We start from the raw sequence: 24,996 nt of genomic DNA, 5'->3' as shown, positions 1-24,996 counted from the left end.
GGTGACCTCATACATTTAACCCCTGTCCCCTCAGCAGCGGCTTGTTCCAGATGTTACCTCTTCATTCCGCAGCCGCAATTATCTCATCTCCAACTTCAATCCAAAAGAGTAAAATCATCAACTTACCTTGCAACTCATTACGACAGCCCATCATGCCGGACTCCGTTATTTTCTCGGTGGCGCCGTACCACATCATTTCGTAAGAAGTTCCTCGAGATGCACAATAAGTCAGACTTTCGCCGTTGGTACCTAACGTCTTGGCTAGCTACGGCACCCACTTAGGGACGACATTTTTCCATGTAAGCTACAATACGACAGAATGAGGAAAGCAGATGGCATACGGGAGCGATGACTGACAGCCCGCAAGTCATTCGTAAATGGCATCACCATGTACCGTGTCCTCGAGCGACCGGCCTTCTCCACTGCCCAGAACGCCCTCTTCCCCGTCTACTTTGCCATCCAGACGGCCCTCCCTGCCGTGCTAGCCCTGACCTACCCGGGAAGCAACAGCCTGCTCGGCGGACATGCCAGCAGCATCAGCGGTCTGCTAGACGAGTCTAGCCGTTACAGCGCCCTGCTGCCTATTGCCACCATGTTTGTCACCGGCCTGGTCAACTTGGTGGTGGTTCTGCCCAAGACCGTGACGGTCATGAAAGCTAGATACGCTCAAGGTAGGTGATAGACAGTGCGGGGCAAGCCCGCGCTTTTTGAATGAGAAACTGACAGGGTGATGATGCTGCAGAGAAGAAGGACGGAAAGAAGAGCTACGACCCTGCTCCGCACTCGCAGGAGATGCTGGCCCTCAACAAGTCGTTTGGCAAGCTGCACGGCATTTCCACGCTTATCAACATGGCCAGCTTCGTCGCGATGGTCTCCTACGGTTTCTCGCTCGCTGCGCGGCTCGACTAGGGCCAGTTGACCTGATGCACTCCAAGGTAGCTAGGGAAATTGTTCAGGTTGGTCGAAACCGTTTATTAGGACATGCTCATAGCACATATGTACAGCTTGGCAGACTACTGCAAAACGCAGCACGTTATCAAATCCCATTTTCCTTTGCCATGATGAAGCACCAAAACAGTGCTCAATCTCGAATGAAACGCCCATTGGTGCAGCGGCATCGCTTCCTTGCGCTGCTGACCGACGCGACGTTGCACCGTCCGACGCCTCGCACCGTTCGCTTCCCCGTCCCTCAATCCGATCTAAGCTGGGTATCGTCTTCAACCGGCAACTGGCCGACGCGAGTCCGTTCGCGTGCCGAATAAGCCGCGTGTCGAAGTTTAAAAATGCAAGAACATTGCAATGCAACTGGTGCTTCGTGATTAGTGTGGTTGTTGGTATGTTCCAATCGGCTTTTGGTCGCCTAGAGGTTGTCCTTGCGCGACGGAAGCGGAACCGTCTTCAGCACCTCGCTGGCAGCGAAGAGCTCCTTCTTGGCGTCCTCGAGGGCCTTGAGGCGCTGGGCCTTGGCCTTCTCCTCGTCGACAACTGGGGCGGATCGCTCGACAGCGAGAGCGCCCTTCAGGGTCCAGCGGCCGGGCTTGCGGGCGAGGGCTTCATCGACATCGATATCCTCGACAGGCTTGGGGAACTCGCGCGACAGCGGCGGCAAGGGGTTCTTGGCCTTGTGGGCGATAGAGGTGATGGTGCCGCCCGGGGTCACAACGACGCTGCGGTCGTGGATCTCGACGGAGGCCCGGGACGAGTTGGTGGCGGAACTCAGGGAGGAGGAGTTGAAGTAGTCGGCCTGAGAGGAGGCATCGGTGGAAGCCGTGGCGGGCGTCTGGGTGTTTTGTGCTTGCGATGCCATGGTGTAGTCGTTGGGTGGGAGAGAACGCAAGCTTCGCAGCTGCTCCTCGGTGAAGATGACGGGGGCCATGGCTGTTAATAAAATTGCTATCGAATTTTGGTTTGGGTGGAGTCCGACTCTGCTTCGGCCCAATATTGATGAGACGGGTGTTTGGCGCGGTGGAGACGATAGGTAGGGAAGAGTCAGGTACTCGGGACGATTAACGGCCAGGATTTCGTTGCGAGGGTGCCCGAGTATTAGTGTAGGTTCGGCAGGGTGCTAACCAGGGACCGTGTTGGCAAGCGGGGATTTTTTATCTATTGTTGTAGGTGTTGTAGGTGAGTGGTGGGTAAACTGAAGAGCCCGGACCGCAATGGATGAGGTGAAAGTTAAATGGATGAATTTTACCTTTATTGAGACAAAGATAATAGAATCCGAGGTGTGGCGAAAGGGGACGGAGAGATTTTATAAATACATACGAAGCAAACACTGACTGACCCATGGTACTGTCTCTCGTGGAAAGGGCCAACGGACCGAAAGGGAAAGCCGAAAAAAAAAAGTGAGAAAACCCCCTTCAAGTGAAGTGCAGTCCTCACCCGGGCCAAAGTCCGTTGAGACGGATTGGACTAGTAAATTTGGCCGTCTACTTCACCTTCACCTACCGATTGTGTCGTAGCCAGCCCCCCAAACGTCCCAATCTCGGTGACCCGTGCTTTGGTGTCACATTCCCCCCCCGGAAGAGGTCCCTGAGATCTGCCTTTCCTTCCTTCCGGTGTCTCTCCTTCCTTCCTCCCCTCGTCCCCCCCCCCACGTCCTTTCTCCGGGGGGGTGTCTGCCTGTCGCTGAAACATGCGAAAGCGGTGAAGCAGCCACTCAAAGCTCCAATCTCCCTTCACCGCCGAAGGAATGAGAGTGCTTGCCGCGATCGGCCGGTTCGGGCTGCTTATCATGTAAGCCAGCGCACGCCATCGAGTCGTCGAGTTTTTCTGGGAGGGTGGTGCGAAGTGAGATGTGACGCCGTCGTCGGAGTTTAAGCGACGTCGGGAACGGGGGGACCGCGGCGATAGCCCATGCAGATGCCGCCGCAAATCCATTGATTCTCAGCGACTATTTTTTCCCAGGGTCGCGGGGCCGCTAGCCTTCAGGGTGCCGCTGATCGACACTCCAGTGGCCCCCGTTTACTGTGACAGTATCCTGCCCGGCTCCTATGGAGATTTCGGAGCTTCGGCTTGGTCTCAGACACATGGACTTGAAGAGGCACATGCACCTGACCATCTGCTGAAGGATATCCACACACATCAATCTCCATTCTCCAATGGCCCGACCGTATTTACGGACTTGTCGACCGAAGGCGAAAAAAAAAAGAAAAGTAAACTAACATGGAAAATTCGTTCTTACGCCACTCCGGCCACGCCGTTTAACGACTCGTGTTGCCATGCGGCCATCCCCATCTGACGTCATCTGCCTTCGTAATGCCGACAGTGCCAGAGACCCCCTTGGATGGATTTCCAATCCATGCAAGGCAGTGGGGGGGAGGCCGCGCCAAAGCAGGAGGATAAGAAGAGCGTGCTTACTAGTTACTACAGTGCGCTGTCGTGATGCAGGCGCGACAGGATGTAGAAACTCCGCACACGGAGCTTGTTTGCTTATTCCTCCTCGGCGTGGGGCCGTGACCCCCGTGAGTGGGATGACGCCTGGGCTGCAGGGCGGGCTTGCAGCATTCCATTCGCTTCTTCTTGGCGCGCACTTTGGTATTGTTGAGTGTGATGCACCTGCTGGTTCGCTTTCTTGAACACAGGTTACAGCTTACTGCAGGGGGGATGCGGGGGAAACAATGTGTCAAGCTGCATTCCTCATCCATTCTGAATCATGGGGCTTGCATTTTTTGTTGAATGAACCGAACCCCCCGTGCCGCTGGGCTGGGATGTGACGCGGCATGAATGCCAATGGGCATGTGGACTGGCCGCATTTGAAGTTGCAAATTGTCCGGTTGCGCCGCCGTAGGACGAGGTTGATATTAAATAGAGATTGATTGACTGAGATGAAAACATTTGACAAGCAGTTCCTCCCTTCCCCGACGTTTGTCTCAGCTTTGTCGGATAGAATCTGGGGAAGGAGGACGCGGTTGAAGTTCGACCTTACTCATCCCGTCGTTGAATTCGACATCATCGCCTGTTTCTCGTGCCTTGGCAACACGGTTGCCCAAGCATCCCTCCTACCTGGTCCTCAATAGCAGAAGAATTTTTAGACAGAGGCCCAGACCAATTGCATCCGGAACAGAATGCACAAAAGAATCATGTCTCTGGCCTTCCCCAGACCGAGACCGCATCGTGTCACTCCATCTCCCCCAGGTTTCAATAATCTCAAGCCCACCGGCCCCGTAAGCACGGGCAGCCGCGATACACGGCTGGACCAATCGGACGATGGCCGTCCGACTTCACTCCCGCCCCCATCCACTCATCGTCATCCGGCCGCGCCTGCTCCATACCAGGTCCCGCATCCTTGCCCCTCCAAAACTCACTTTCAGAACAACCTCTCATAAGACTTGCTGCCACTACCAAGACCGAGCCTGTCGAAAAAAAAACACCAAGCCCAGAAAAAGTCACGATGTCTCAACAGCAGCCCAAATACCTAACCGGCGATCCCTCGGCCATCCAAGAATTCCTCGACAAGTTCGACGTGAGCGAAACTCCCCCTCCCGCCCCCCACCCATTGAGTCATTTTCCCTCTGCCGATGACCTTTTGGGGGAGATGAGAGGCGGCTGCTGACCGTGAGATGAGCCGACAGGTCTTTCTCATTGACTGCGATGGTAAAGCACCTTGCACCCTCATTCCGGATTAGCAAGCGCTTCCGTCCGAATCGAGCTAATCACGATCTCGCTCTCCGCAACAGGCGTCCTCTGGTCCGGAGATCATCTCTTTGACGGCATCCGGGAGACCCTCGCCTTCCTCCGCTCAAAAGGTTCCTCACCCTATTCCCCCTCTCAGTAATCTCATATTCTCAAAGAAAATGAGAGAGGAGGGGCGGGGCGGGAGACCCTCCGTCTCCCCCTCTCCCTCCGTCTCCCCCTCTCCCTCCGCCTCCGTAGTAAATTGCCTTGACTCCTAACATCTTCTCTTTCACCCCCGGCAACAGGCAAGAGGACCGTATTCGTGACAAACAACTCGACAAAGTCGCGCCCCGACTACCACAAGAAGTTTGCCGCCCTCGACATCCCCAGCGACGTCGAGGACATCTTCGGCTCCGCCTACTCCTCCGCCGTCTACGTCTCCCGCATCCTCGACCTGCCGCCCAACAAGCGCAAGGTCTTCGTCATCGGCGAGGCCGGCATCGAGGCCGAGCTCCGCGCCGAGGGCGTCGACTTCATCGGCGGCACCGACCCGGCCCTCCGCCGCGACATCACGCCCGAGGACTTCGCGGGCATCGCCGACGGGTCGATGCTCGACCCGGAGGTCGGCGTCGTGCTGGCCGGCCTGGACTTCCACATCAACTACCTCAAGCTGTCGCTGGGCTACCAGTACCTCCGCCGCGGCGCCGTCTTCCTGGCCACCAACACCGACAGCACGCTGCCCATGGCCCACACCTTCTTCCCCGGCGCCGGCTCCATCTCGATCCCGCTGATCAACATGTCGCAGCAGCAGCCCGTCGCCCTGGGCAAGCCGTCGCAGGCCATGATGGACGCCGTCGAGGGCAAGTTCCAGCTCAACCGCGAGCGGACGTGCATGATTGGCGACCGCCTCGACACCGACATCAAGTTTGGCATCGAGGGCAAGCTGGGCGGCACGCTGGCCGTGCTGACCGGCGTGCACAAGAAGGAGGACTGGGAAAAGGAGGGCGCCGCGGCTGTCCCCGCTTACTACGTCGACAGCCTGGCCAGTCTGAAGCTTGATGCATGATGCGGCTTTTAGAGGTCTTTGATTATAGAGTTTTATGGTTCCTACGATTACAGGCTCCGGGTAGTATACACGAAACTCCGTAACGACCCCCCCTTTAGAACTAGAAGGATTCCTAGAAGTACATGCATACGTATCGACCGTCTATTTTTGGGTCTCGACAGCCCACCCTTTCAGAGTCATGCTAGAATATAAATTGACAACGGCCTCAAAACGTCAAGTGGTCGTATTCGACGAGCTGTCCGAGTCTATTTGTCCTTCTTGCCCTGTCGCTTGGCGAGCTCACTCGTCCGGATGACCTTGGGCGGCGGCTTCTTGTACGAGAAAATCGACTGGGGCATGAACATGCCAACCTGCTTTTGGTACTCGCTGTACTCGGGGTACTTGCCGGAGGTGATGAGCTCCGTGAGCCACGTCGAGCCCTGGAACAGCATAAAGAGGAACGCGGAGCCCGCAAAAGTGTAGCTGTACAGCACCTTGGTCGCGTAGCAGCTCCACTGGTAGAGCACGAACCAGATCATCTGCTCGGCGAAGAAGTTGGGGTGCCTGCTGTAACCCCACAAGCCGCTGGCGATGAAGCCGCGGTCAAGGTCCTCCTGCGCCCATCCGTGGGGCACTTTGGCGTTCTTCTTGTAGTAGCTCTTGGCGTTCTGGTAGTCCCACTGCTGACCGTCGCTGATGTACTCGCTGAGGATGAGGGCGACCATGATTGCGAAAAAAGACCAGTCGGCGGCGGTGATTTCGGGCTCCAGGCGGCTGGCCAGGAGAATGGAGTAGGCGGGGGCGGCGGAGAAGGCGAAGAGGAGGACCGACTGGATGAAGGAGATGAAGGTTACGTTGAGGAGAAAGAAGAACCAGGCGGGGACATTTTTGCGGACGATTTCCCTGCGCCCCGAGGGTGTTAGAACATGACCGTTTCGCAAGCTTCCAATGTGCTGTGTGCGTACCATCTGTAGTCTTCGCTTCCGCGCTCATAGCCTCCTTTACGCCAGTAGTTGAAGGTCAATCGGGCCTGCCGGGAAACATGTTGTTAGCCTTGTGCTTCACCCCGCCAGAGAAAGAGCGGCCGTAGGGATACTTACGCTCCACAGAGTAGTCGCAGCACCGGCCAGAGCGACCCTCTGCGCCGGCTCGCCGTTCAGGTACGCCCATGCAGTCAGGTGTAGCGTGTACCAGTTGGGCAGAAGACTCCAGAGCCGGTCGATCTGGGAGTAGTTCCTGTGGTACTCTGACACGCCGAGGGTGATGACGGCGATGATCAGGGAGAAGAAGAAGCCGGACACGAGCGGATTCGTCTCGAGGTAGATCTGGGGGAGAGATTGGGGGCTCGTGGCAATCCTGCGGGGGAGCTCGAGGAGCTGCGGGATGAAGGGTTCCGCGACCTTGGACCACTCGGAGCAGTCCTCAAGGGAGCTGACTGCGGGCAGCGCCATTGTGTTTGAGGTATAATGACCTCTGGAGACAGACTTTGTGGTATGTCTTGTTTGACCGTTTTGGTTTGAAGGGGGAAGGCGGGGTGCAGCGAGTGTCTTGAAGGTCGTGATGCTGGGGCTCGGAGGATGGGGGTGGTTCAACTCGCGGCGGATGTGAGGTGGTGGAAACAGAGCGTCATAGATCCATAATTTGGTCGTAGTGGGCCGCCACGTTGGGCGAGGCGCAGGGGTCTCCGGGCATTTCAACCACCGAAGGCCCGTCCTTCAGAAGCCGTCGCTAACCAGGACCATGGGCAAAACGTATTGTGGCTGTCATGAACAGAATGAGAACCTTTTCTCATGGTATTAAAGATGAACAACTAGCGTCGCCTCCATCAGAGCCGTTGGCTTGGTTGGAATCTTACGTCAGTTCTCTGTCCCTGCGATGGTGGCAGCATGGCTGCTAGGATATGATGTATTCAGGCACGCCGGGGAAGCTGAAAGCACGGCGCGGCTCAGTATTGGAGAGCTCGCTCCAATGGGCGCGGCAGCCCCGCTGTGGGGTTGCGCATGGCCGCTAGCGAGGGGAGGGAGCTGAGCTTCAACTACAAAACTTCTCCTTGGGCCGAAATACGTCAAGTTTTGACAGCATCGTGGCAGCGCAAGTCCGCAAGAAAAGAAAACTGGCAGTGGCAGTGGCGATTTCCTACAGGTCGAGGAATTAGAAAGCTTTTGGTCGGCTTTGACACGTTATTTTTCGTGCGGCCGACGCCTTGAGCCGGAGCCCACGGAGACCTGGACGCGCATTTCCTGTGCAACCGCGTCGTAGGCAGAACAGGACCTTAGTTACCGCAGCATGCTCCTGCTCCTTCAACAATAACACTTGTGGATGTATGCATGGAACATGCGGGAGAGCATCGCATACTTCGCTGAGCGTCATCCCACCTGCGTGAACCTTGTTTCGCTCCGTTAAAACGGGAACATGAAGGTGCTTTGCGTTGCGGAGAAGCCGTCCATCTCCAAAGCGGTTGCTGGCCACTTGGCAGGGCGGAGTCCGGATGTTGTGAGTATCGAAGACATACTCTCGGCATCGGTTTTCGTGAGGCTGATTCTTCTCCCAGCACAACACACGCTCGCAATACATCAAGAACTATGGCTTCGACTTCGACTTTGGGGCGCCATGGGGATCATGCAACGTCACCATGACGGCCGTCCTCGGCCATCTCACGGGGCTCGAGTTCACGGCAGAGAACAAGAACTGGTCACATCCTCCTCCCGAGAGCTTGTTTTCGGCGCCCGTGGTCACCGTGGTGTCGCAGGTCTGCTACTTCGAGACACTCGTCAAGAACAAGTTGCGGTTGCTGACCAACGCAGGACAAGAAAACTGTGGCCGAGAATATCGAACGCCAAGCCCGGTACTGCGAACTCCTCATCATCTGGACAGATTGTGATCGAGAAGGAGAGCATATTGGAAAGGAGATCGTCAACGCTGCCAAGAAAGGCAATGCCAGGATCCGCGTCAAGCGTGCCACGTTTAGCAACATCGAGCGAGCGTAGGCGGCCCTTAATATTCTTTGCAAGAACTCATCTAATTGTCTAATGGTGCTGTAGACACATTCTCACTGCTGCCCGACGCCTGACCGACCTGGACCAAAAGCAAGTTGACGCTGTGGATGCGAGAATAGAGCTAGATCTCCGAATCGGGTATGCCTTTACACGCTTCCTGACCATCAGCCTTCGCCCTCTCGGGGGCGCACTGCAAGAACGCACAATAAGCTATGGTATGTTCGCGCAACTTGGACCAGACGTTTCCTGACCGACGATGTAGGGTCCTGTCAGTTCCCGACGCTTGGCTTTGTCGTCGATCGATACTTTCGGGTCCAAAACTTCGTCCCCGAACCATTCTGGAGCATCAAGGTCATGCATTCCCGCGAAGGTAAGAAGGTCGGCTTCAACTGGTCGCGGAATCGGCTTTTCGACCGCATGTCTGTTGTGATTCTCTACGAGCGTTGCATTGGGGCGAAGAAGGCCAAGGTGACAAAGGTTCAGGAGAAGCCGACGCGAAAGTGGAAGCCTCTGCCCCTGACCACCGTTGAGCTGCAGAAGGCGGCAACCCGCCTTCTCCGCATGAGTGGTCAACAGGCAATGACAATCGCAGAGGGCCTCTACAACAAGGGGTTCATCAGCTACCCTAGAACCGAAACAGACCGTTTCGACAAAGGCATGGATCTCAAGGCCCTGGTCAGGAAGCAAACGCCTGACAGTCGATGGGGCCAGTACGCGCAGGGTCTGCTCGATGGGAGCTTCAGCCAGCCGCGCGAGGGGAAACACGACGACAAGGCCCATCCGCCAATTCATCCCGTCACGTACGCAGCACCTACTGTGCTCAACGCAGATGAGAGGCAGCTGTATGAGTATGTTGTGCGGCGGTTTCTTGCCTGTTGCTCGGAGGATGCTAAAGGTATGGCGACGGACGTGGAAATCCTCTACGGCGAAGAGACATTTCATGCGCGCGGACTAGTTGTTCTGGAGCGCAACTACCTCGACGTGTTCGTTTACGAGAAATGGAACGACTCGGCACAGCTACCAAAGTTCACGCAGGGCGAGACCTTCCAACCGACGGAAGCCATGATGACTGATGGGAAAACAAGCCCGCCGGGATATCTCACGGAAGCGGATCTCATTGCCCTCATGGATGCCAACGGGATCGGTACAGACGCAACGATGGCAGAGCACATCCAAAAGATCCAAGACAGAGAATACGTCCAGTTAGCCGACGGGGGCCAGCGTGGCCAGGATGGTGACGACGAGGACGCCGACGACCAGGATCGACCCCCATCGCCGCCAGCCAGAGGTGGTAGGGGCGGCCGCGGCAACCGCGGCGGTCGTGGCGGCAGAGGAGGTCGCGGCGCGTCGTCGGCAGGACGGAGAGGTCTCAAGGTCTTCATCCCGACACAACTCGGCGTCGCTCTCATCACAGGGTTTGATCGCATGGAGTTCGAAACAAGCCTGGGCAAGCCCTTCTTGCGCAAGGAGATGGAGAACAAGATGAAGGCAATATGCGATGGACGTATGTCCAAGGAAGCCGTCTTACGGGAAAGTCTTGGCCAGTACCGGCAGGTATTTCGCGACTCTCAAGAGCGGCTCAACGTACTCAAAGCGGTAAGCCAGGGTTCCATCACTAACACGTCCACGCGCGCTGACTTCATTAGGCGTGTCGCGAATACATGTCCATACGCGAATGAGCCCGGCATGGGCCTCGGGATACAGATAAGGGCTCAGCCCTGGTGGTACCATAGTGTGCGAGACGACAAGGTGTTAAAATGAAGTGGGATTATCCCAAACGATGTCGTCGACGTAACGCGGCTCCATACGCACAAGGACCACGGGGCCAGAGTTCCTTATCAATCGTGTCCACTAGAATTCAAACGTGGGTGTGACGACTGGCGCAATATGAGCCCCCGAGGTCCGAGGACCGGCGCCGTTTGGCTAGCTGCGCGACGCATCTCATAGTTCAGACTGATGGCGGCCACGGGCGACAGCAAGACGGCGCGGTTATGGTCAACCGGCTGGTTGGGACTAGGCATGCAACGGAAGAGGTCGGAAAGGCGCAGCGATGAGGGTGTCATGGACCCCGCCTCGATATCTTGGACAAGAAGCGGGGTGGGCAATGTAGATGCAGCTACTGCAGTGGTGCCGCCGCGAGGAGGGGCAGCCCGGGAAGAAATCGGGCCAAAGGCGGAGGATTTCCCAGGGATCTCAGGCCGAGAGTCGCGAAAGAGGAGTTGCGGCGGCGGGATCATATCCACAGACACCCGAGAGGGAACAAGAAAGGCAGCACCAGGAGAGGGGCGCCTGGAACGAGCTTAGAGCCCGAAGCCTTGACGGTGCAGCATGGCACAACGTGGGGTTTCGCAAGTGGATGAGGTGACGAACACGGCCCACGACGGAGGACCTTGATTCGACAACGACGTGGACCGAATTGCCCTCATCGCGAGAGCAACAAAAGGCAAGAGAAAGCAGGTGCCCGCAAGGGGACGAGACGATGTACCGTCGGGTACAAGGCGGGAAACGGGCAATTTTCTTCTATTTCGTTCTGGTGGCTCGCATTTCTTTGGGGACGAAAGGTTGTGGCGGGCTGGTGGCTCGGAGGGTCATCTGGGGGCGTGGACGCTTGCACAGTTGAGCGGGAAGACCAATCACAGAATGGGCTGGGCGCAACGTGACGGTTGCGCTCGACGGCATGCGACGTGGAGGGTTGCGCGAATTCCGGGGAGGCTCGAGACGGATATGATATGCTTTTGCAAATACAGGCCCAAGCCTGCTGCAGCCAGGAGGTTTCCTTTCATACAGCGAGACATTGCAGGTAGAGGCGGGAATACGGCTGGCTCTAAGCCCCGAGAATCTCCATTTGGATCCAACTACATGAATTCTGGGCCGTTCAAGGAGGCGACCAAACCCGCAACGGATACGATGCGAGTTGCATATCAGCACATCACGTCAGGGTGAGGAGGAACGAGAGGGGCGTGGAGATCGAGTGGTTGGTAGGCCAATATGAGGGGTGCCCAGACGAGGCGCGATGGGACAGACAAGTTTTGTGAGGCGGGAAATGGTTGGATTCAACGGAAGGGGAGGGGGCGCGGCGATTGCTGAAGAAGGTCGTTAGCTGGCAGCCACGGCAAAACGGAAGGCGAAAAGAGGCTACAGTCGGCGATGGTGACGTTTGGGGTGAGACTGAGCCCAATGCGCCTCGGCCGACTGTCGTTGGACGCTTATCGCTATCAGCCTGGAAAATCAAACCACACAAGTTCTGGTCGCGATACGTGCGGGCTTGGCTTTACGCGCCGGCCGTGATGGTACCTGCCCGTCGCGACTGCTCAATATTTTGTGTATCCGTGTCGTTTTTTGTGTATCTTACTGTGGAGTGAAAGAGGGTAGGGCGAGCGAGCGAGCGGAGAGTGGGCGAGTGGTGTACAGCGAGGTACTTTGGGGGACGCTACGTACCTGTCAACGGTGCAAACTTAACAAGGTGATGGGTGGATGGGTCTGGTTCCAGCCCCATGCTCCCAGAGTCCCAGATCAGGGAGATCAGAGCAGCTGATTGTTAACGACACGCCCCCCATTTGGACGTCTCGGAGAGGAGGAGTGCTTGGACTGCTGTCTTGGCCCCCCCCGGTGTGAGACGAAAGGTCGAAAAGGTAAAATGGGCGAGAGCCGGGCCACGGGACAGCTGAGCTGGTGCTAAGTGGATGGACAAGGCCCAGGCACCATCGCAGGCGTGTAAGAGAAGCGCAACGCGCTTGAGAAATGGTGGGTGTTGTTGTTGTGTTGTGTTTTTATGGCACTCTGCGTGGACTAGACACGTCGCGCATTTCCCATCTGGCGAGTGCTAGAAGAGCCCAGCCAGAGATGGAGAGACAGACTGGACTGGACCGGTTTAATTTTGAATTTTTTTACTTCGCTCTTTTGATTTCCTTGGCTGTTGCGTATAAGCGATGCGACGGGGGGAATTAGCCATGACGAACGAGTCCTTTTACTGTCTAAGACATGCCGTAAACTTGGAAAAAATAGCCTGGACCACATGCAGAACAACTGCAAAAGGCAACTGCAAAAGGGGGGGGTGAAGGAACCCGGACATGAAGAAAAGACGACGACGGCCTTGCCTTGCCTTGCCTTGGCTTGCCTGCGCGAGATTGCAGCGCCGGACGGCCGGTTCACTTACACCACCCCCTGCTTGTTTGGTCCTGCTCTACGGATGCCGCTGACGGGCCATGTCGAGAGGCTCCTTTCTTATTCTAATTTTTCCTTCATTCCCCGGGAGAAGGAGAAAAGGGGGGGGGGTTTATTTGCCAACCCGGCATTTCTCATCTCGCCAAAAAAGGAGAGAATTTTCAACGAGCTCGACGTTTTCACGATGATCAAAGCTTTTTCTTCGAACTTTTTCTGCGACAATCTTAAAAAATAAAACAAATAAAAACATCCCCGGATAGGGGAAGGCCGGGAAGTAGAATAAATAAATAAAAGGAGGCAGAGAGGGTGTTCAGTGCGGTGATGAAGGTCTTCGATGCCCTTGTTGTTTTGACATGGGGGTTCATTCACCCAGGCCCCGGTCCCCCGGCCGGTTGCTAGGAGAGAGTGGGAGAGAGTGTTGGGAGGCAGACGTCTGCGATTGATGACGACACTGTCGCATTCTCCAGCTTGAGCCCACGTACTAGCTAGAGCACACTATAGTGGTGTGGAGCTGTGGGAGTGCGCTCGCGCGGAAACACTGGACGGACGGAAAGGCGGGCTGGATAAGCTGCTTGCCTCTCTGCCCATGCCTCAGTGGGCCGGTCCCGTGGTTGCGTCTCCCAGCGGCCGGCGGAAGCTGACATGGGGGGGTGAGGGGGCAGGAAAAGAATGGGCCGGGGCCCGGCGTGGCTCGGGACAAGGGGTGCTCAATAAAGGAAGCGGGTACGGGCATGAATCAACAGAGATAGTACGACGATAACGAAACATTAACGTGTTGGATTCTTGTGTGTATGCGGTTGTGTGTGATGTGGGAGGTGAGAGGTCGCGATTGGGGTTCGACAACCCTATCAATCCATGATCTCGATGTACGGGGAAAAGAAGTCAAATGCCATGGGCTCATGAGTCGAAGTCGTGTTGTCGATGGTGGATCTCCCAGGGGGTGAAAGAGGGACGAAAATGGAAACACATGAGCATTGTGGAAGCCGCCGAAAGGTAAAGTTTCATGGCTTCGAGGGGGTGTGTGCTCGATCCCCGACAGCTTGGTAAGCTTTCACAGACAGACTGCCACCCATACGCTGTAGCCGAGACGAAGGTTTCCTTCTTTTTTTGGTCACTTTGCAAATTCCATGTCGGGGATGCCGTTGGGCATTGGGGGTAGGTTTTGTTGATGATGATGCGCATCAAACCGGCACCGAAGTGCATCTTTGCCTTTTTTTGGGAGGGGGAAAGGGATGAACGCGTGGTAGTGTGTTGAGAGGGGGCGTTTGTCGACATGATGCTCGGCAGGGAACTGCAACTGCTGCAGGTTTGTCACTGGCAACCCGGTCTGGCATACCATAATAGTCCTTTGGTTCCAAGACCGCCTTTTCTCAACCTCATCCTTGTTCCCAAACGTTGTGGACTCTGTCTCTCTCTGTCTGGGTACACTAAATAGGCCTGGAGCTCTTTGCTCTGCTAGTCGAAAATCATTGTGGGCTATCATTGTGGGTTTGACTGCAATTACGGAAGGCCACGGCTTGCTCCCCCTTCTCCCCTTGGATACCGGCGTACCCTATCGGCAGTCCGGGGAAGGCAGCGAGTGGAACTCGTTTCAGTAAGAGGCATGGTTTGTATAGCTCGGGTTCGGCATGGGGGGAAGACGACGTGAGCGGCACATGGGACATCTGACGGGTCCATGGACGTCGCGGGCATTCAAACAATCAAGGGTGGGTTCTTTTGGTGCGCTGTATCCCGAGGTATTCTGTAAAATGGGGACCGGTCCGCAACTCGAGTGCTGGGGGAGCCCGCCCAAGCTCCGTTCAGGTGGATTGTTTGGAGTTGTCATGTGGAATTTTGGCGGGTTGCGGTTTGTGCGTGCTGTCAACGTGCAATTAAATCAGGGAAGCAAATCAATCAATCAATCAACCAGAAGAAAAAGGGTCACAGAGCATCAGGTCAGACTCTAGGGTTTAGGGGGTTGGGTTGCCTTGACTTCCCCTTACCCATAGATGGCGGAAAATTATAACTCAACGCAAGATCAGGAAGAGATCGGATCGAAGGGTGACACACACACATGAAGAGACCATCGCTTTTTGCCCAGCAACTCTTTTTTTGGCGCTGCCGTCAAATCAAGTAGATGACTGCCGACCGGAAATGGAATCAAAGGAAGGGACGGGCGTGCAGTTGTGGGAGCTTGTGTGCGACACACTGTGTACAAAGGGCAGCTGCTTCCCGCTAGCCAGTGGAGGCAAGAAAAGGTGAGGTGTACAATGTTGGGTGTGGGGATACATCCACCCCTCTAGTCACTTTCCCATCCCCCCCCCGTCGCTTTTCCTGGCTGGGGGGGCTCCTTTTTTTGGTGCCGGTGCAGGGATAGCCACTTCCCATCAGCCATCAGCCACCGGCGCGCTCTCTTCTTGTCTGTCTCTGCCACCCTCAGCTCAGTCATCACCTGGCGACGGCGACCAACACGGAACCCGTGGGCCAACTCACACGCCCTGGGTGGCTCTGCCTTCCCCTCCCCATTCCCCATCCCCCTTTCCGCCGGCGCTCTTTGTTCGGCATGCCACTGCGGTTTGGGGTGCGTGCTGTATGTAGCCTGGGCTGGCGCCTGGCTCACCTCATTGCCAGGGAAGCGCAAGCCAAGCTGCACTGCAGCAGCGGCGTACAGGGCCGACCTTGATTGACGTATCTCCTCCTCCTCCTCCCAGGCAGAGGTGCTGCCGCTGCCAGACACAGGGGTGACGACGGAAGGGACGGTACAGAGAGGTACCGCGCCGCAGTATGGAGACCTTGGATCCTGGGTCGCATCCGTCCGGTACCGTGGGTACCTCTCCCCCGGCCGCAGGCTTTCGAGGTGCCCCAGGTCTCGCAATGTATCTCAAGTACCCTCAGCCTGCGGATGTACCTGCCTCGTCCTTCTGAAGCGTGTGGTGCTTGCTGAAAGGTGTGTGTGTGTGTGTGTGCGTGTGTGCGTGTGTGTGTCGCTCTCAGTCATTCATCCAGTCAGTCATTCAGTCGCAGCCAGGCCAGGAGTGAGTCTGTCACTCCCATCCATCTCCGTATCCGTCCACGTCCTTTACTTTAGCCCTGCCGTCGCACTTCCTACCCTCCCTTTTCCTCTTCTCTTCTTCAACGCAACTACAACATCACGAAGAACCACACACGAATACTGACGAGATTCTCTTGTCACAGTCACGATAATCGCTACAGCTCTGCCAGTCTGTTCTGCCAACCGTCATTAGCCGACTTGTCGACTTTGCCTACCCGCAAAGTTCCACACTTGCATCGCATCCCTTCCGCTTCTAGCAGTACGTCAACACTTAACCCTACCCCCAGCCATCGCATCCCCCTGGTGACTCAACACCACCACCACCACCCAAACCACGTCTCTTTTCTCGTGGGAAAACAACCCCCAAAACCCCCTCCCGTGGTCGCGTCGCCTGTCTCGTTGCCGTATAAGACATTTAACTAACGGGCCGTCCTCGCGCATAGACACGTCTAGAAGCACCAGACACAACTAACGACATCATGGCGACCATGGCAGCAGCTGCTTGCGATATCCCCCAGGCCTCCGACATGAGCCGAGACAACTTCACTGTTGTAGCGGCTCGGAGTGTTCCTGCGACGACTGTGACACGATCTCAAGCCCTTCCCACCCCCCCAAACTCCATATCTCCTGCCCTGCCGCCTCATGGCCTCAAGGCCCAGTTCCAGATGGCCAAGCTCGAGCCCATCGACTCGGACTTGGACCTGCACGACGACCCGACGGGTCGTAGGCGCGAAGCCTCCCGGTCGCCGTCGTACGACTCGACCGGTGCTATCAGCACCACCCTGCTGGCCAAGCACCACCTTCCCGAGATCCTTCTCAACCACGGCCCTCTGGCCATCCGCCACATCATGGGCTACCTGACGACGTCGGTGCCGGGATTCGCAGGAATCCCCCCGACGAAGGCGCGCCGCTTGGTGGTTGGGGCTTTGGAGGGCCGTGGAGGCGAGGGTGGCGGGCCGGACGGAGACGTCGAGTTTGAGAAGGTGGGTTGGGGACGATGGGATGCCCGGCGACGCGGTCAGCCCGCGCGCAGGTCCTCACCTCCCGCCGACTACCTGTCGGGCATCCCCATTACCAAGGGCGGCGGACGCGGCGCGGACAGGTCTCGCCTGAACGTTGCCTCCTCCAACGCCGGCGACTCCATCGTTTTCTCCCACGACGATCGCGACGCCATGATGATGGAGCACGAAGCGGACAAGATGTCCCTGGATGGCTCGGCGTCCGCCTCATGCTCCGAGGCTCCGGACGATGACGACATGGATATGAACGATGACCCCGAGGACGCCACCGACGACGAGGATTGGGCTGCCGTGGGAGCCGCCGCCCTTCGCGCCGAGTCCTACAACACGGCTGCCCAATCCGCCGGCCACAGCTTCCTCTCTACTGGTGTATATACTTCCGGAGGCTTGCGATCCGTTGCGACCGGCATGGCTCGTTCTCCTCAACCTTTGCCCTTCGACTTCTCGGCGCTCGGGGCCCCGTCTGACGCGCAAGAGCGTGAGGCGGTCGAGGCCCTCCTGCGACTGGGTTCTGTATAATACCACTTTTGCATAGCACGGCGTTGGGGATGGGGAATGCGCTGTGCGATCGGTCTGTTTGACCGGTAAGAAAGCATCTCTCCTTATTTTTGACTGGGTTCGGGTGGGTAAGCCGGGTTGGCTGGACCAAGGATACCGTGTCATGGCCTCGCTGATCGGCCAGCGCGGCCTTGGATCACACACCACACCTCTGGCGCGTCATGACACGGAGGTTCTATATTTTTCTGGGTTCGGCGTCCTGGCATCTGAACGACAAACAACGCCCTCGCGTGAAGGGCAGTCATTGTGGCATCGGGCACCACTTTGCATTACGATTACGGCTCTATTGGAGGATACCCCTACACACTTCGTCGACATTACAACTCGACAAAACCACCACCATGGGCCGGTTGGCCATCTGTGGACGTTGCATCATGTCACCTCGTCTTTGCCCGAGTGCCTCAGCTCGCGACTTGATGCAGAGAGGGCCCCGAAACGCAGCACGGCCAAACAAGCTGTGGGATCTGAGCGTCCTTGAGCATCGGCCGACTGGGGCACGAGGGCTGTGACAGAGAGCGTCGATGACAGGTTGGAAAAAGGCTGGCCTGACACCACGACTCCACATATTTCGATTCTCTCCCATTCATGCGTATACCACATTTTGCACATACCCCTTTGTTTTTGTTACATCTGCAGTCTCCCCACTTCAACACGCCGTGGAGGACCACAACACATTTAGGCCAGACGAGCTTCACCTCGTCGGCCATCACACTGCGGCCATTTGTGCGCGCGCTTCTCGTCACCTCTTTAATTACGTTGGGGGTTTGAGGAAGAAAAAAACACTGTTGGGGTATTATCTGTGTCGACAGGACACTGACCAAGAGACGACGTATATACTCTTGGTGGTTTGCGGACTGGAGGGGTTTGGCCTGGGCTTGGCTTTTGGCGACTCCCGCGGAGGACAGGACGCGAAGTAGAAAAAGATTGGTGATGCTTGGCTCGCTGATATTGTCATTTATTGATCGGCTACGGAGCACTGTGTCTTGGGACATGAGAAAGAGCACAGGGAGGAAGTGAAATATCACAAAAGGCATTAAAAAACATACCCTTTTTTGGTGAACGGCGGATCTGGGTTTTCCGGGCTTGGGCGGCTAGGTCTAGCTCACAGAATGGAACTCTTGATTGTTTCGTCCCATTTCTATGGATACTTGCTGTCTTTCGTGGCTTATTGATTGTGTGCTCGCGTGGTTTGCCCTGATAATGCCATGGCCCTTTCAAGGCTGGGACAACGGAGGCGAGCCCGCGACTGCTCTTGGGTATAACCTGCCTGATGAGCGAATATCGGCGCAAGATTGGGCGTCGTCCATCATACCGTCCCGCCGCCGAGGTGCCCGCCAACTGCGAGGTGACGATTGACGACACTTCCGGCGTTGCCTCTCCGTCGACGACGACTTGCCTGGACTTGTTAGGGGCGAGCAAGAAGCTGTACACGTCGGAAAGCCCCCCCCTCGGTCTATGCTGTGCGCCTGGTTCCCCTGCTTACCGATGGCCACGACCCACGACCTCGATGCGGACGTCGCTTTCGCGGACGACTCTGACTGGCGGTCCTCCAAGTAAACCTCCCACGTCAGAAAAGGGGTCCCTTTTTTCTCGACTTGCTAGCTCCCGGAGGTCTGGAATGGCCCAATGGGTGGATACCGTGCCGTGGACCGGACAGAGGGCGAGGACGCCGGGGAGCAGCATGGACAACTTTTGGAGGGTTGTTGGGTTCTCGTTGAACAAGGGGGTTCATCGGGGCATCGAGGCGCATCCCGATATCGCAGGGGATCGAAGCCTCTCGCGTGAAAGGGACATGCGGCGGGACCTTCAAAATACAAAATGAGACGGAAGTATTTCTGGAAATCTCCCGTGTTACTGTGTGTACTGCACCCGAACCTGCGATGCCACGATTTGCACGACCCTTTGGCCACGACGGCCCTGGGACAGCCCCTTCCATGGCCACGTCTCCCGGCGAATTCGCCAGGGAGAAGGGTGGTTTGGACCAGAAGGCCAGATGCAAATCTCCGACAGCTTCCGGCGACAAGGCCTTACTACACGCCCCGAGTCTCCCGACTAGGCCGGGTGTATATTGCTCGTAAGGCGCGCGGTCCACTTGCAGCAACGTCCGGTCATCATTGGGCGATGATGGGGGTAGGTGCAAAGATGTTCTTCCTCCTCCTGTAATCCGCCATAGAAAGGGCAAGTTCAAGTCACAGCATCCAACAGGTTCACGTAAGCCAGCCGGCAGGCGCGCATACGCAGTGCAGGGCCATCATCCGGTGTCAGACGTTCATCGTCTGGCGTTCTCTTCATGTATGCTCCCGAGCAAGACGGAAACTCGTGTTGGAAAAGGCTCGGGTGTTCCAGCCAACAGCCCAGCCCAGCCTAGGCTGTCCTTGCCCCGGGACGGCGGCTGTGATGCGAACAGGCCACGCGGGCCGTAGGGCGAACGTGAGACGCCGAGGGTGTCGCCGCCATGAGACCGCCCGTGGACAGCGCGCAGACACCGGATGACAGAGGGCTAAGGGTCCGAACAGACGTAGCCATAGGGACGACAACAAGACGCGTCGAAGTGCGGGCTGAACAATTCTGGTTCGAGTTGCAACCCGGGCATGTCCAATCAATATGGGCGCGCGCGCACACACACACACACACACACACGCACACACACATATATATATATATATATAGGAGGAAGAATAACACGGAATGGCACTTTTATACGAATTAGTTATTGCTATTGATACGTGATGTACAGGTCAAGAACCCAATGCGAGCCGCGGTGTAATCACACGAGGAACTCGTTGGGCACGTAGAGCGGCATGGAATCCTCCCACAGGCTGTCCGTGAGCATGCGCTTGTTGGACCCGTCGGCGTCCATGACGATGATCTGGCCGTAGGGCTGGAACGTCTGGTCGTAGATGGCGGCCTCGTCGCGGAAGCCGTACATGCCGCTGGAGTACAGGATGCGGCCGTCGTGGGACCACACGGCGTGGGCGTCGTTGGCGCCGCTCGAGGTCAGGGTCTGCAGGCCCGTGCCGTCCGGGCGGATCGTGCAGACGTCGAAGTTGGTCGCCGACGTCTTGCGCGTGAAGACGATGCGCTCGCCGTCGGGCGACCAGAAAGGGAGGTTGTCGGTCGCGTTCGTCAGGCTGCGCACCTCGCGCGTGGCGAGGTCGATGACGCGCAGGCCGTAGCGGACGCCCCACTCGCGGAACACGATGGACCCGCCGTCGGGCGAGTAGCTGGGGAAGCCGGAGTGGACCGTGCCGTCCGTCAGGGCCTCGTAGAAGGTGCCGTTGGAGGCGGCGCGGTAGACGCGCGCCTTGCCCGTCGCGCGGGACTGGAACCAGGAGCCGAGGCCGAAGGTGACCCACTCGCCGTCGGCGGACCAGGCGGGCTGGAAGGCGCCGGCCAGGCCCTTGGCGACGAGGGCGGCGTCGATCTCGCCGGTGGAGGACGAGTCGAAGACGAGCTTCAGGTCCGTGCCGTCCGGGTTCATGGACACGATGGACGAGTTGCCGAGCTGCTTCTGCGTGATGACGAGGCGGCCCTGGAGGGAGAGCTGCGGGAAGACGTCGGTCTGGCGGTATTCCCAGTCCTCGTCCCAGCTCCAGAGGGGCTTCTCCATGGGCCGGGCGGTGAAGCCCACCTTTTCGTAGACGACGAACTTCCCGTCGGGGGACCACGCCGGGGAGCGGACCGCGGCGGTGACGGCGGGGGTGCCGCCGGACGTGTAGTTGTAGCCCTCGTTGTCGCCGCCTTTGATGAGGTAGGCGATGTCGTCGGCGTCGCCGCCCGCCAGCCACTGCGGGAACATCTTGAGCCCCGAGCCGGAGGTGTGCTCAACGCGGTCGGAGCCCGTCTCGAAGTCGACGGAGACGATCTGCGAGGTGACGCTGGCGACGGACTCGGGACGGTGCGCGCCCCACGTGTCCTCGGTCGTGAGCTCGTAGTAGAGGACGCGCTTGCCGTCGGGCGACCACTTGGGCGAGCCGAGGCAGTAGCCCGGCTTGGTCGCGAGCTGGCGGAAGCCGCTGCCGTCCGGGCGGATGACGTAGACGGAGAGCTCCTGCGTGTGCTCCCAGCCCGTGCCGTTGCCGTGGCCGCGCCACTCGGTGTTGCGGTCCGAGGCGAAGGCGATCCACTCGCCGTCGGGGGACCAGCTGGGCCTGAAGTGGCCGTCCGGCAGGAGGGGGTCGCCGGCCACCGCGGCGGTGTTGGTGAGGTTCCGGCGCTCGCCCGTCGCGAGGTCCAGGACCCAGATGTTGGCCCGGTAGCCGTTCTCCGTGGACACGAAGGCGAGCCTCGCGCCGTCGGGGGACAGGGCGCCGGCGTCCTCGACGGACGGGGTCGCGACGAGCTTCTCCAGGCCCGAGCAGGCGGCGGCGGCGGCGGTGCCGTTGGCGGAGAAGCGGCAGCGGTACAGGTCCGAGTTGCCGTCGCCGTTGCGCTCGGTGGTGAAGGTCACCCACTGCCCGTCCGGGGAGAAGGCGGCGTGGTACTCGAAGGCCGAGGTGCCGTTGCCCAGGAGCAGGCGCTCGCCCGAGCCGTCCGCGTTGGCGACGTACAGCTCCGAGGTGGACGGGCCGATGCGGTTCATCAGGAGGACGCCCTTCTTGCCGTCCGCGGCGGGGAGGCCGCGGGCCGAGTGGGCTTGCGGGAGGGAGGCGTGGTTGAAGTCGGACCGCAGCTGGCTGGCATGGCGGGCGACGGTTGCTGTGCCTGCGGAGAGGCAGAGGAGGGAGGAAAGGAGTGACGACCGCATGTTCGAGGCACCGCTGGGGGGAAAGGAGCGCGCGAGAGAGAGAGAGGTGGTGCGGAAAGGAAGGGCGAGAGTCTGGAGAGGCTCACATCCCGCCCTCTGGTATATGTGCTTCTCCTCGACGGGCCAGGTTCGCTGTCGCCGTCGCCGCCCCTCGCATCTTCACCAAGTCCGAGTAGAGGGGACCCCTTGGCCCCAGCAAACAAGAGCTCTGGGGACCGGCGCTCGAGCCTAGATCCAAAGGGCGCCCGTTGGTGCCCATCAAGATTGCGACGCTTCCTTCCCGCTCAATTGCCGTTTTCCGCTGCGGAGGGTCGTTTAGAGTCTTGGCGGGTGGGACATCGCGGGTGTCAAAGAGCTTGTTTAGAAAGTTGCCTCCGCCGGAGGTCGCACCGATGGGTACCGAGAGGGATTCGATTCGATCGCATCAGCCCCACAAACCTCGGATGGCTCCCGTTCGCCATGGGGCCGGGGGTGGTGGACGGGCCTATGGAGTTGCTCCCATTTAGCTCATCAAACACCCGCATGAGGAAGGACGGCATTGGGTACCCAATGGCAATTAGTGGCTTTCCAACTTTGTTCCACGCGAGTTCCTCTTATTATCCGATGAAGAAAAAAATCTGCGGCTGCGCGGCTGCGGGGGGGATGCGAACGGCGACCAGGGGGGTCTTGTTTGTTTGATGACGTTGGAGTCATCTTATGTTGTCTTATCAATCAGTCGGACTTCATGGGGGGCGAAAAACAATTTCCCTCAAACCCCGTCCAGAGGTTCTAAACCCATGCTCTCGGCGGAATAGGCCAAGACAATCGGCAGCGGTTTAAGCGGCATGGTCTGGTAACTCGTGGCAACATGCTGCTCGAATAGATATATGCCGAGGTTTGTGAGTGTTGGGGCTCAAGAGGTTCAGCATTTGGTGCCTACCGGTATATGCGAGTCTCAAAACGAGACTAAGCTATACGCTAACCTTGGCACATGGAGTATGATACGCGGGGTATACTCTTTTACCAAACGCTGATCTGTTTAGTCTGATTTTGAAACGCTTTATGGGCTCTGTGGTTAAAAGTTTAGTTTTATATTTATGATAAGTTGAGTGAATATTTTTTTCTTTTGAGAATGTAAGTTGAATTTTCTTTAAAAGCGTGATTGCTTGTCTCTAGCATTACTGCTAAGCGCAAACATCCTTGGCAGCTTGAACCACACGTAACACATTCTAGGCTATGACATGTTCACGTGCATGTTCCAAACCTACTTTGGCTAAAATGCGTGTCAGTATAGCTTCAATTCAATCAGAGAAAATGTCATGGAGATGGACAAGCCAGTAAGGATGGGAACGTACCAACCGGTGCCACAGTGAATAGTAGTCGAGCTACAGAAGCCAGAAGCCATGAAAAAGAAGGGAGAAACGTACCATCCCTGGACGCAGTGTTCGACGGCCGAACCACAGAAACCGTTAGCACTACATCAATTTCCATACGTTGAACCTCCGCACTTGAAGACCTTGCCACCGCCACAAGTACTGTCTGTCGATACACCCGAGCAAGTCCCAAACGCGGCTTGGCAGCCAGTGCCGCAATGATCTTTGGAGCTACTGCAATCAACGTTGGCACTTAACGGGCGCTTCGGGCCGCCTGCTAGGTGATTTGTGTCGTGCGGCACGAACTTCATGCCCTTACTATTCGATAGATTATAGCCTCTAAGGGGCAGAGCGAGCAGAGAGAGAGAGAGAGATCTAGGTGATAAGGAGCTGCCCTAAGCAAATGGCACCGCTAGAGCCATTGTCCTTTCACTTGGCGTCCGACGTGAGTTCAGTCTGTTATTTTGTTTGGCCTTGACAGGCTGCAAGAGTGCGCCGCCTGTGCTAATGCTTCCTCCGTTCCCTCTCTAGGGCCGAGCGACAGTAGTCAGTGCACCAGTGGATTCCGTGTCTACAAGCATGACTACTAATTGCCGTTCCTTTGGCTGTAGCGGCATAGGGATTGAGAAAGGGAAGAAGTGCTTGAAGTGTGGCCGGGAGCGGCTGGGAGCGGCGGCTGGATGACGATGCGGCGGCTTCTGAATTTGAGCTTGGGCGACATACAGGCTTTACTCGATGGGAAGTTTAATAGTTATGATCCAGTCGAATGGAATGCCGTGGGATGCACATTTTCAGTAGTATATTGTCGATGTATTAATGGAGTATCTGACACCAACAAAACTTTAGATGCATTTTAACATATTAACGACATAGGGGTTACAGTACTAACAATTTTGGAGCTGACATCCCTTGCTGTTGCCAGGGACGGGCCGCCCGGTCGAACGGGGGTCTAAACATGAACAAATATCGAACCCCAGCTTTCTTCGGCGCAAACTATCTATCATATGGCGCCGATCCGGGTTTAAATCACCAGCTTTGTTTTCCACCTAGACTCATTCATTATATATTCAGGTCGCCATGCCTTTTTACCCAGACGAAAATCTATCGCTTGAGTGGGATTGGATCACTCCAAATGTTTCCATGAACCCTCAAGTGAGCGCCTGTCTCAAGCGGACCGACTGGGCGGCCATTCTCAACATTGCGTCTCGAGCTAACAACGGAGCGTTTTGCGAGTTGCTTTCAAGCTACAGAGTTGGTGGCAGCTCTCTCGCGCGTCTGCTAAAATTTGAGAACGGGACCTACTGGGTCGCCCGCGTTCAGCTGCGCGAGTCGACTCCTGAGACTTCCCAAAATTTACGTATCGAAATCGATACCACGATGCTGCTCAAAACCAAGGCCAAAGCCCTAGTGCCTCGTATCTTTGCATTCAAACTCGACGATGCTAATATAGCGCGCTCCTCTTTTGTC

At 57.1% G+C, this 24,996-nt stretch overlaps 7 protein-coding genes across 7 annotated transcripts; 4 read left to right on the top strand and 3 right to left on the bottom strand.

The window, feature by feature from the left end:
- Nucleotides 1-152: 152 nt before the first annotated feature.
- On the top strand, nucleotides 153-909 carry EsH8_IV_000912 (DUF4149 domain-containing protein; the record flags this gene model as incomplete). The annotated part of the gene is made up of 4 exons (XM_083265802.1): nucleotides 153-199; nucleotides 266-299; nucleotides 368-671; nucleotides 743-909. 4 exons carry the CDS (start codon nucleotides 153-155, stop codon nucleotides 907-909), a joined length of 552 nt encoding a protein of 183 aa, XP_083124697.1.
- Nucleotides 910-1,360: 451 nt separating this feature from the next.
- On the bottom strand, nucleotides 1,361-1,876 carry EsH8_IV_000911 (uncharacterized protein; the record flags this gene model as incomplete). Its single annotated transcript, XM_083265801.1, has 1 exon — nucleotides 1,361-1,876. The coding sequence occupies one exon, from the start codon at nucleotides 1,874-1,876 to the stop codon at nucleotides 1,361-1,363; it is 516 nt and encodes a 171-aa protein (XP_083124696.1).
- Nucleotides 1,877-4,393: 2,517 nt separating this feature from the next.
- EsH8_IV_000910 (4-nitrophenylphosphatase) lies at nucleotides 4,394-5,683 on the top strand (the record flags this gene model as incomplete). The annotated part of the gene is made up of 4 exons (XM_083265800.1): nucleotides 4,394-4,465; nucleotides 4,575-4,596; nucleotides 4,680-4,748; nucleotides 4,923-5,683. 4 exons carry the CDS (start codon nucleotides 4,394-4,396, stop codon nucleotides 5,681-5,683), a joined length of 924 nt encoding a protein of 307 aa, XP_083124695.1.
- Nucleotides 5,684-5,928: 245 nt separating this feature from the next.
- On the bottom strand, nucleotides 5,929-7,113 carry EsH8_IV_000909 (uncharacterized protein; the record flags this gene model as incomplete). The annotated part of the gene is made up of 3 exons (XM_083265799.1): nucleotides 5,929-6,565; nucleotides 6,628-6,692; nucleotides 6,763-7,113. The coding sequence occupies 3 exons, from the start codon at nucleotides 7,111-7,113 to the stop codon at nucleotides 5,929-5,931; spliced, it is 1,053 nt and encodes a 350-aa protein (XP_083124694.1).
- Nucleotides 7,114-8,074: 961 nt separating this feature from the next.
- Nucleotides 8,075-10,337, top strand: EsH8_IV_000908 (DNA topoisomerase 3; the record flags this gene model as incomplete). The annotated part of the gene is made up of 6 exons (XM_083265798.1): nucleotides 8,075-8,155; nucleotides 8,214-8,411; nucleotides 8,467-8,645; nucleotides 8,704-8,873; nucleotides 8,921-10,254; nucleotides 10,305-10,337. 6 exons carry the CDS (start codon nucleotides 8,075-8,077, stop codon nucleotides 10,335-10,337), a joined length of 1,995 nt encoding a protein of 664 aa, XP_083124693.1.
- Nucleotides 10,338-16,332: 5,995 nt separating this feature from the next.
- On the top strand, nucleotides 16,333-17,391 carry EsH8_IV_000907 (putative Sin3 binding protein-domain-containing protein; the record flags this gene model as incomplete). The annotated part of the gene is made up of 1 exon (XM_083265797.1): nucleotides 16,333-17,391. One exon carries the CDS (start codon nucleotides 16,333-16,335, stop codon nucleotides 17,389-17,391), a length of 1,059 nt encoding a protein of 352 aa, XP_083124692.1.
- Nucleotides 17,392-20,197: 2,806 nt separating this feature from the next.
- EsH8_IV_000906 (uncharacterized protein) lies at nucleotides 20,198-22,177 on the bottom strand (the record flags this gene model as incomplete). The annotated part of the gene is made up of 1 exon (XM_083265796.1): nucleotides 20,198-22,177. One exon carries the CDS (start codon nucleotides 22,175-22,177, stop codon nucleotides 20,198-20,200), a length of 1,980 nt encoding a protein of 659 aa, XP_083124691.1.
- Nucleotides 22,178-24,996: the final 2,819 nt, after the last annotated feature.

This window comes from Colletotrichum jinshuiense, chromosome 4, assembly GCF_051148585.1.
Source record: "Colletotrichum jinshuiense chromosome 4, complete sequence".
Lineage (NCBI taxonomy): Eukaryota > Fungi > Ascomycota > Sordariomycetes > Glomerellales > Glomerellaceae > Colletotrichum > Colletotrichum jinshuiense.
The sequence above is the reverse complement of the archived record's forward strand: the minus strand, read 5'-3'. Positions and strand labels throughout refer to the sequence as shown.